This window comes from Symphalangus syndactylus, chromosome 10 (assembly GCF_028878055.3).
Source record: "Symphalangus syndactylus isolate Jambi chromosome 10, NHGRI_mSymSyn1-v2.1_pri, whole genome shotgun sequence".
In the NCBI taxonomy this organism is placed as follows: domain Eukaryota; kingdom Metazoa; phylum Chordata; class Mammalia; order Primates; family Hylobatidae; genus Symphalangus; species Symphalangus syndactylus.
In genome coordinates, this window is record NC_072432.2 from 91,751,342 (window position 1) to 91,761,614 (window position 10,273).

The window sequence follows — 10,273 nt, forward strand, 5'->3', positions numbered from 1 at the left end:
GTTAAGTGAATATGATGAATCCACCATTGCTGTACACTTATGTGTGGAATAAAATGATCAGAACTAAAGTTTTCTAACGTGACTGGCTTCCACATTATTTGAAGTGTTTCTAAATAGAACTAGCCATGATTAACCAGGGATTTATGCAAGGTCACATGGAGAATAGTAGTTATTCTCCATAAATGACTCCATAAACATGTTGCTTGCCTGTCTTTCTCTAAAAGTTTAGCTATAATTCTGATAATTTGTTCCTTGAATTGGCATGTAAGAAAAATTCCGTGTGCATGTTCTCAGTGAGGGAAACCTGCCTTCCTGGTTTCTATAATATTACTAGGTTAGCTCCTATGAGTGAATGACCTGAACCGTACTATTCAAATGCTGCTGTTAGTCTTTTGGACTTTGTGGTTGACAAGGGTAAATTTAATTTGAAAATCAGAATGGGGAAGTCAAGGTGAAAATCTAGAGAGGTAAAATTGGGAAAATGGCTTCTGTCTCCCCAAAAGTTGTCTTGATCTCTGCTCAGAAGTATTGTCATGCCCAGGCCTTTTAGAACATTTTTTCTCAAGCTAATTAGAAGGGTTCAAAGTATAAGCATGAGAATGGCTAAAAGTCAAGACTTTACTGGTAGTGAAATGTTTTATTTCTAAAACCATGAGAAAACAATAGTTTGGCTGGTTTACTGGGGAAGAAGGAAGATACAAATAGCATTGGTCATTTATGTCATTGTGGTAACGTACAGGAAAAGGATTGAATCCTTAGTTTGAAAACATTGTAGGCTTTTCTCTGAAAGAAAAGCTTTTTTCAGCTTCAGCCTGGCAGCTCTTCAAATAAAATCTCAAAGGAACAAGGCACTATAAACAACCCACCCATCCCTAAACATGACTGCATAAACAAGTAGATGCTTATGGCCAAGGCTGCGAAGGCAGCAGGAAGGGTAGCTCCTTAAGCACCAAGAGCCACAGTGAGCAAATAGAGGCAAGTGTGGGTCCCAGAAAAGGTGACAGGTGGACTAACGTTGACAGTTAGTCCTCAGATTGTGGTATATTGATGAGAAAAACAGCAAGCACAGGGCTCATCTACTTTTATCTCCTCATTTCAAAGGGAATTTAGGATCTGCTGGTGCTAAGAGAGTCTTGTTTGAGGAAAGGGCTGTTGCCAACTTGGCGTGGGGGACCGTTGTCTTCACAAAAGTCAAGCAAATGCTGTCACCATCACTGCTCCTCTTTCATCTTGAACACTGTGATCCCTTCTCTCATTTCTTTTTCCTTCGTCTTCAGCCCTCCTCTGTGAGATGACATGTAGGACTTTTTTGTTCTCTCTTAGCTTATTTTTTTGGTTTGATTGTGTCTTGGCTGAACTATGGCAATTTTCCTCATTTGGATGGAGTAATAGCTAAAAAATTGAGGAGAAAGACTTGAATCCAAATTCTGCCTTGGATGTCAGATTTACATTCTCAGCTAATGTGGGGAGCATTGAGGTCACCAAACTCCCTTCTACTGGGATCTAGGGGAAATGAAAAAGAACCCAGATCATTCCTTAGAGCTAATTAACTAGTTGACTTTGGAGGAAGCCATTTCCCTCTTAGTTGAGAAGCTTTGGTTGGGTGCAGCAATGGAAGAGGAATTCTCAAAGGGAACAGATACCATGGTGTCTGATCACTGGAGTTCTCTGTTCTTGTTCAGCTGTGTTGGTCTTTAGCTTTCTAGTGAACCCTCTCAAGGTGAAAAAACAAGCAAAACTCAGGCTGTGTAAGTCCAGCTAAGCTTCCTTGGTTTCCGGAACTCTTTCCTCTTGAAAAATAGAATAGTGATGTATAGCATGACACTCATTTATGTCATTCTTTTTTTTTTTTTTTTTTTCACTTCAGACTTACAATTCCAGAGGTAATCTCTGATAGGCACCTAAGGGAGATGTATCTCCATGGCAGTCACGTGCTTCGCCGTCCTTATCTCTGTGCCTGATTCCTTTCACCTCCTGCTTCAGTCCTTATTTCTTGTTGGAATATACAAGCTGTCTGCCCCTATGGAAGGTTTTGCTTACAGTAACTGGCAGGTCATCTGCTTATGTCTTGGATTGAAGGGTTTACCCTATAACATGGCCAACATTATAAGATGGGTAGAAGGCCAGAGGAATCAGTGAATTCCTTCTTGCCAATTTTTCCTCGTTAGAGAACATAGTTTATCGCCTAGAAATCTGTACATGCTGGGAAGATCCTACTACATTTGTGGCTGCCTTCAGAAACCTAGAGGCAGTCTTTAGCACCATTATCCTGAGGGGCAGAGTTAGACTGAAAACTTATAGTTGAGAAATACCTGATTCTAATTGTGTCTTGATTAATTATTATCTATAACAACTGAGCTCCAGTTATCTATTGGGCATCACACTAGGCAGAGAATAAGCCACAACCTGAGTCCTTTGGGCTGGCTGGGCCTGTTGCTCAGTCATCAGAGCTGCAGAGAAAACAGTGTCTTTCTTCAGTCCTAGCCTTCCCCCACCTCAGAGCTCTGCCTCATGGTGAGTGGTTTTCCCTCAGCTGCCTAGGCATCCTCATCTATAGGCCCTTTCTCTAGTCTAGACCATGCTCCGGTGTGTTCCTGGCAGTGTTCCCTGCTGCCTACCCAGTATGTCGTTGCTTACTGTTGGGCAGTAGCTCACTGTTCTGGCATCCTGGTGTGTAAATATTTGTCAAAGAACAGGGGCATTTTCCCATTCCCCAAAAAGCATTCTGAAAAATGTGCCTGTTTTCTTAGTCATATTTCCAAGCCATGGATCAGTTAGCCCATTCATTCCTTGCAGTTGACACACACTGGCCTGACCTCAGCTGGCCACATAAAGTAAGTATGCAGTAACTTCCGGCACAATAACTTTCAACTTTTAGTACCAAAGAGTCCTGGACCTAATGGAACCATACACAACGTAGTCACTATTAGAGAAGATGTCGTTTCATTAACAGAAAGAATCACACATCTCCCCACTCAGCCATTGTAATTTCTTTCCACACTTAATATTGAAGGCATAAATGGAATCAACAAAGATGAGAAAGCTAACCATGTAGATTCTGGGGTAGAACATTATTCTTCATGTTTGTGACTTGACTTTAGGTCTCATATAAGGTAGGTTTTTATACTTCCATGTGTGCCTTTATATAAAGGTGACATTGGTGAGCTACTATCAGTTTACAGGTGTTTTTCCAGTATAATTGATGGCTTCTCCTGTTACTTAGTTCTACTTGAGACCAAAAGAGTTTGCCTCTGCAGGATGGGTTATTAAGTTGAAAAGGCAGTCTTTAACCATGGAGCAGAGTTTTCCATCTTTGTGTAAAACCATGTGGCTCTCATATAAAGTTTGAGTTCTTGATTTTAACTTGACTAACACTAGGCTCTAACTGAGCTCAGTATCTATTTAAATTGCTCACACAGTTCCAGTAGATAAAGGTAACTGCTAATGTGCATTATTAAACTGCTTGCATGCCTTCCATTCCTTTTCTGTAAGCCTCACCTTAACACCCCTCTTTCTGCAGTCTTTTGACCTAACCTTCAGTCTTCTACAAGCCTCGCCAACGTCTGCTCATTTGTACCCCCAACCCCAAAATATATATGTCAGCTTTTTCTCTTTTCACCATTTATAGCACTTCAGTCTTCCTCCTTCTAGTCAGAATTTGATTTAGAGAAATGAGTCTGTTGGATGTTGAAGACTTAATTCCGTTTATTAGGAAACAATTACATATGCTATTCAACACAGCAACTGCAACTATTTTGAAAGGCTAGGCCTGAGTGTCTATTCTAACAGGTGTAATTTCTTCCCACAGATCATTAATTTCTACATGAATATGCTGATGGAGCGAAGTAAAGAGAAGGGCTTGCCAAGTGTGCATGCATTTAATACCTTTTTCTTCACTAAATTAAAAACAGCTGGTTATCAGGCAGTGAAACGTTGGACAAAGAAAGTAGATGTATTTTCTGTTGACATTCTTTTGGTGCCCATTCACCTGGGAGTACACTGGTGTCTAGCTGTGAGTACCCCTTTCATTTTTGATAAAATGTAAAAGCTATGTAATTATAGAACACACAGAGGGTAGTGAGTAGTAGTTCTACATGTTCCCTTGATTATTGAGAAAAAGAGTGTTTAGTAGTAGGTTGACTAAAATCAGATAGATCAATGAACTTCCTATCAAGATTGGGATATAGATTTTGAAGAAAGCTGTGGAATTTCCTTTTCTAGAAATATTTAAAAGAGAGTTATAGGGTGTCTAAGCAGCCTTAAAGGAAGGCATGGGGGGAAAAAGTGACTTATTAATGATGCTGCCACTCAGATTCTGTGACTGTTATTTTCAGCCTAATCATAACTTACCTTGCATACTTGGTAATTTAATATTTTTATGACTCTGTGAGCATTAGCTTAATGTGTTAATAAAACTATTTCACAGTCTGTTTTGGATTACATTTGAAAAGCATAAAGCCAAAAGGAACTTCTCAATATAAAGAAATAAAACCCAGAATCTGCTCACCATCTTTCTGAAACTTTGTGGAAATGATTTTGAGATACTCACCTTATATTCTCTGAAAATCATGTAGTTTCTTCACTGTTGCCCACTTTGCAGAAGGAGAGAATGAACATTAGAAAAAGGCTTCACAGCAATGAGGCCATCTGTTGATCAGTGCCATCATGGTTTTATGTAAATAACCATTTTTTTCTCTACAGATTAAGCATAATATAATGTAAAATATCAGTCAAACTTGTCATGATTTTGTAGGAAGTCTGGCAAAAGGTTCCAAAGGGCAGGGAAGGGAAAAAGCTGATAAACTGATTTTCTTCATTTCGTAAACACACAGATTTTTTTTCTTATTCTCAGGTTGTGGACTTTAGAAAGAAGAATATTACCTATTACGACTCTATGGGTGGGATAAACAATGAAGCCTGCAGAATCCTCTTGTAAGTAGGGAGTTGAGGACAGAAGAGTTTGATATCGGGTATAGATGGTGTTTTTCCAGTGATTGAACTCAGTTGTTTGATACCTTCAATGGAGTGATTGATAAAATCTTCATATTAAGTAAAAATGCGTATTTTGTATCTAAGTAAGTTTAATTTTAAAACAATACCAAAGTATGCCTTAATGGGAGCAATTACTATCCTAATGCACTAAAATATAGACTAGATATAAAGATATAGATGCTACTTAGAAATCATTTAATCCAACCTCCTAATTTTTCAGATGAGACCAAGGCCCACAGAGGTGCCTTTGATTTGCCCAGGTCCTATTAGTTAGTGGCTCAGGTGGACCAGAATGCAAATCTCTTTATGCTCCACCTGTTTCATTTTCCAAAATACCTATTCCTCACTGTACCACTCTGATGGCCAGGAGGAAATAGATTCCACAATGGTGAAAAGTTTGCACTTAAAAGAGTGCTGTATTGAAGGTATGCACTCAATACATTGTTGATTTGGATTTAATTTTTAGATAGGGGAGCCAAGCCTAACAATAGTAAATAAATACCTCAATAGTACCAGAAAAACACTTTTCTTCCATTAGATTGAGTTCTAAAGGACCATATAAACCAAGGAAAAGAATAAAAAGAATTGTTCCTCAGAAGGAATGGTAGGTAGAAGGAGCTTAACTATTAGAGGCAGAGGTCATGTTCCTTTTGAGTTGACAGAGTGGACATTAGAAGAGACAAGCTAGAAGAGGCATGCTCAGCTCTGGAGAAAACTTAACAATCCAGGGATTCCCTGCCCAGCATTATATACTCTTCCTCAGAAGAGCAGATGAAACAAATTTGTTCCTAGGGATTGTCAGCCCCTTCTTAGTGTGGCAGCTGTCATCGATGTTCCCCACTGCTTATCTGATTCTCTCCTGATACCTTTAGGCAATACCTAAAGCAAGAAAGCATTGACAAGAAAAGGAAAGAGTTTGACACCAATGGCTGGCAGCTCTTCAGCAAGAAAAGCCAGGTACCTTTCATCTTGATGAAATAAAAATCCTAAGAGTAGGGTATTTGGGGAGGAAAGAATTTTACTGCTTAATTCCCAGGGACCACCTGTCTTTGTGTCTAGCCTGACTTCAGCTTGGTTGGTTGGTTTGTGGGGGAGGATAAATTAAGCTATCCATAGGGAAAGTGATAGTGTGTTTCTTATGTAGAACTAGGTTTTCTAAATGCCCGGATATTTTACTAAGCTTTTCACTCCTAAGGGGAATGTTTGCTGATTATTTGGCCTCTGGGGGAGGGAGCAGTTTTTATATCCTTAGGTGCCATGGGAGTCTGAGATATTCTCCTATTTGATTAATACGGAGTACACAGACCTGACTGGAATGTTGTATTTTGTTTCTTTGAGCCTCTGTTGTCCTTGGGGGCCAGAGTCATCTGTTTATAATTTAGAGAAACCTGTACAATTTATATCTTTTGGTTCTTATTTTTAATCTAAGAAGGAAAGAAGCTTGGAAAGATGTCATTTTTGTTGTTGTTGGTCTTCCAGGAAATTCCACAGCAGATGAATGGAAGTGACTGTGGGATGTTTGCCTGCAAATATGCTGACTGTATTACCAAAGACAGACCAATCAACTTCACACAGGTGAACTGAGCCTTCCATAGGGAGCTCTAGGATTACCTTGTCTCCAAGCTGCCCTGTAGATGTTTTTCTCTCCAGTTGTTCTCTTTAGGGGCCTCTGCCCTAACCTTTACCATGCTTCAGCCCATGATTCATAACACTGATGGTTACTGCCTGAGCCACATCACAAAAGAAAGAAAATTAGTGATAAGCCACGTCCTGGGTTACCACACCTCAGTTATTGTAGTAAAGGTTTCCTGGTCAAGAGCACAACCTTCTCTGCCTGTCTCCTCTACCTACTGTAACTTCTAGAGAGAACTGGGACCAGAGCAAGTTTCTTTAGTTCCCTTGCATTTCGTTAGTAGTCAGGTTTGGGAATAGGCCATACCTCAATCTCCTAGTGTAATTTGTTATGCTGCCCCCTCCCCTGACGCCTCACTTGATGAATCTGGTCAGTCTTCTCTTAGAGAGTGATTGGTCATTTCTGTCCGCGTGGTCTCTCAGACCAAAGTGGATTGAGATTAGAGATTATGGTTTATTCTGATGTGTTCTCCACTTAAGTCTTTTACTTCTGTTTGAATCAGTGGCTTTACCAGATTTTTCTACCATAGCCCTTTGTCTAGACCAGCCTGAGCTGACTCTTGAAGCTCCCTTAATTCTTCTAAAAGGTAAATTTTTTATTTTTAGGCCTAGGCTCATATCCTCTTAAAAGTTCAACATAGAGGACTTATTAGACACCATTCTCAAAATTCTTAGAGACATGTGGGCATAGCCTGGGGATTCCTGGAAATACCCAGTGTAACGTCTAAGGCTATAACGATGAAAAATAACAATAGAAATTACAATAGAAAAAGCAATGAAAAGAAAAAAACCACGTGTAACCAAGAATGAATAATTTAAAAGACCAGAAATACAACTGAGACTGTTTGTTGAAAACCTTGCAAAAGAAAGAAGTATGGGGAAAGGAGTATCAGGTCTAGACAAAAGCATTGAAAATTAAGGGTGTCTCTGTGTCCCTACAGCAACACATGCCATACTTCCGGAAGCGGATGGTCTGGGAGATCCTCCACCGAAAACTCTTGTGAAGACTGTCTCAGTTAGCAGACCTTGACCATGTGGGGGACCAGCTCTTTGTTGTCTACAGCCAGAGACCTTGGAAACAGCTGCTCCCAGCCCTCTGTTCTTGTAACACCCTTGATCCTGGACCAGGCCCTGGCGAGATGCATTCACAAGCACATCTGCCTTTCCTTTTGTATCTCAGATACTATTTTTGCAAAGAAACTTTGGTGCTGTGAAAGGGGTGAGGGACATCCCTAAGCTGAAGAGAGAGACTGCTTTTCACTTCTTCAGTTCTGCCATCTTGTTTTCAAAGGGCTCCAGCCTCACTCAGTCCCTAATTATGGGACTGAGAAAAGCTTGGAAAGAATCTTGGTTTCATATAAATTCTTGTTGTTAGGCCTTACTAAGAAGTAGGAAAGGGCATGGGCAAAAGGTAGGGATAAAAACCACCAGCATATACATGGACATACATACACACACACACACACACACACACACACACACACACACAATTTTCACGATGTATAGTCAGGAATGTGACTGTAAACTGGACTTTGGGGCACAGGCATAAGTCCCTTCCTCCAGGAGCTTTCCTATTTATATGTCCCTATACAAAATCCATCTGCTTTTATATGTAGCTGTTTTATCATCTGTAGCTTCATCCTATCCGGAGGCACAGCACATGAGCCCTGGACAGGTCCCAAAGTTCCAAGCAGTCCTTTCCTTAAAAGCAGGGGTTTGCATGTGCTACCAACACATGATAGGGGGGAGACCCACCCAGGGAGCGGTTTCAGTGGCGCAACAAAGCACCACTTTTACTGTTGCCTACTTCTGACCAAGAGGAAAAAGGACCTTAGTATTTAGCATAAAATTCCAGCGTTGGATGAATGCAGGTCTAGTTTGGTCTGTGGCTAGTTTAAATATGTTTCTAACCACAGAGAATTTCATATATATACATATATATACACATACATATACATATATATCTATGTATATGTATAAAATTTCACAGGGATATGCTTTTTTTTTTTAAAGACTGAATGTGTTCACCATTTAGCCTGTAGATTTATTTCCATTTTCCAAATTCCAGCACACACAGATCCCAGCCCCTGTGAGTAGGGTGTTTGTGGACTAGCTAATGGAATATTTTGAGGCCTGGATGAACTTTGCCATATGGGTAGAGGTTACAGAGGGAGGTGATATTTTCAGCTAAAAAAAAAACGGGTGGAGTTTGGACTGATCAACTTGAGATTTAAAAACTGCTATTCCTTTTGTTCTTTCTAGCATCTGTCCCCACCCTCTGAGAGCTCCTCAGGCTTAGATAGTGAAGTGATCAAATGCCAGTGTCATTTTGTACTTAAGTTCCAAGGTAGGAACATTTTATACTTTTTTCTGTATTGTAATAGGTAGTTTTGTATGAAATCTTTTTCTCCTCTCCCCTTGTACCGCATTCTTTCCAGCATTGTGCTTTTTCCCTGGGCTTATTTGAAAATTTTACTGTTTTATACAAGCTCGTTTAGTACATTTTTCTATGTTTTACCACAAGTTACAATTTGAAAAGAAAACTATTTTTTTTAAATATTCCATTGTTAACTGAATGTTACTGTTTCCACTCCAACTACATGTCCTCCTTCAACTGCCTGCCTTTTGGGGAAAGACCACCTTTTGTGTGTTTGTTTTCTCTCTCTCTTTCTTTCCCTTTCTCTTTCTATCTCTCTTTATTTTTCTTTCTTTTTCTTTGTTTTTGAGTTTTCTGTAGGAAATAAATAGCTTTCTATATATGAGTTGCTGGGGACCTTCACATTCTCTTTTAGAAAGCTGTGGCATGCAGTCTCATTGCAGGACTCCTGGAATATTGTCTGGTTCTTGGTATTTACTGTATGTAAGCAACAACTTGAAAGGTGGCAATATGGTGTAGATTTGGACTATGAATCAAAAGACCTTTTTCAGGTTCTTTCACTATTGTCTGGGGGACTCAGAACAAGATTGTTCTCTGTATTTATTGTTTGTCCATTTAGGTAACATCTGTCTTACCTTCCTCACAGACTTTGTACAGACCAAAGCAACAAATATTTATTGCCATGTATAGCAGAAAATGAAACATGCAACAAAAGCACTTTGAAAAATATATAAGGAATTGTTGAGCCTGTCTGAATTTGGGCCCCCTTTCTGACTAATGCAGTTTTGCACAAGGTAGAAGTTAGTGACCCTGAGACCATCTTACCACCCTGGACCTGGTCCAAATACAGACTTACACAGTGGACCATTCTTTCCTGAGCTAGCCAACAAGAGCAGAAGTAGTATCTGGAAACTTTCCCCTTTGTTTAGGGGTAGGCTTTGATGACCAGGAAAAAAAAAAAGGTATTTCTGCATTTTGTGGCCCAAAGGCATGTTATTAATATCTTATGTAATTTGCTTTAAACTAAATAAGACTTTTTTTCTCCTGTCTTCCCCTTTCTCCTGTGTCCAGTGCTCATATTCACCTGCCTTTCCTAAAAAAGGAATATTTGAGGGATGATAAGCACTAGATGCCAGCTATAGAGACCTCAACAGAAACCGTAGTCCCAAGAATCACTCCGAGACCCTGAACAGAGAATATCAGAGAGACCTTTCTTACCCATTTGAGAAACACATGGTCTGAGGCACAGAGGCTAGTTACATCCAATTTGTC

At 39.8% G+C, this 10,273-nt stretch overlaps 1 protein-coding gene across 5 annotated transcripts in view; it reads left to right on the top strand.

Annotated features, from left to right (window-relative positions):
- The window catches only part of SENP1 (SUMO specific peptidase 1), a 62,409-nt gene extending 52,357 nt beyond the window's left edge, over positions 1–10,052 (top strand). For all 5 annotated transcript variants that reach the window (XM_055295088.2, XM_055295090.2, XM_055295087.2 and 2 more), the window contains 5 exons: positions 3,809–4,012; positions 4,853–4,932; positions 5,865–5,949; positions 6,472–6,567; positions 7,566–10,052. In XM_055295088.2, coding sequence (XP_055151063.1) covers positions 3,809–4,012; positions 4,853–4,932; positions 5,865–5,949; positions 6,472–6,567; positions 7,566–7,628 — 528 coding nt within the window. In that variant the 3' untranslated portion in view covers positions 7,629–10,052. The remainder of the gene's footprint in view (positions 1–3,808; positions 4,013–4,852; positions 4,933–5,864; positions 5,950–6,471; positions 6,568–7,565) is intronic.
- The last annotated feature ends 221 nt before the right edge of the window (positions 10,053–10,273 follow it).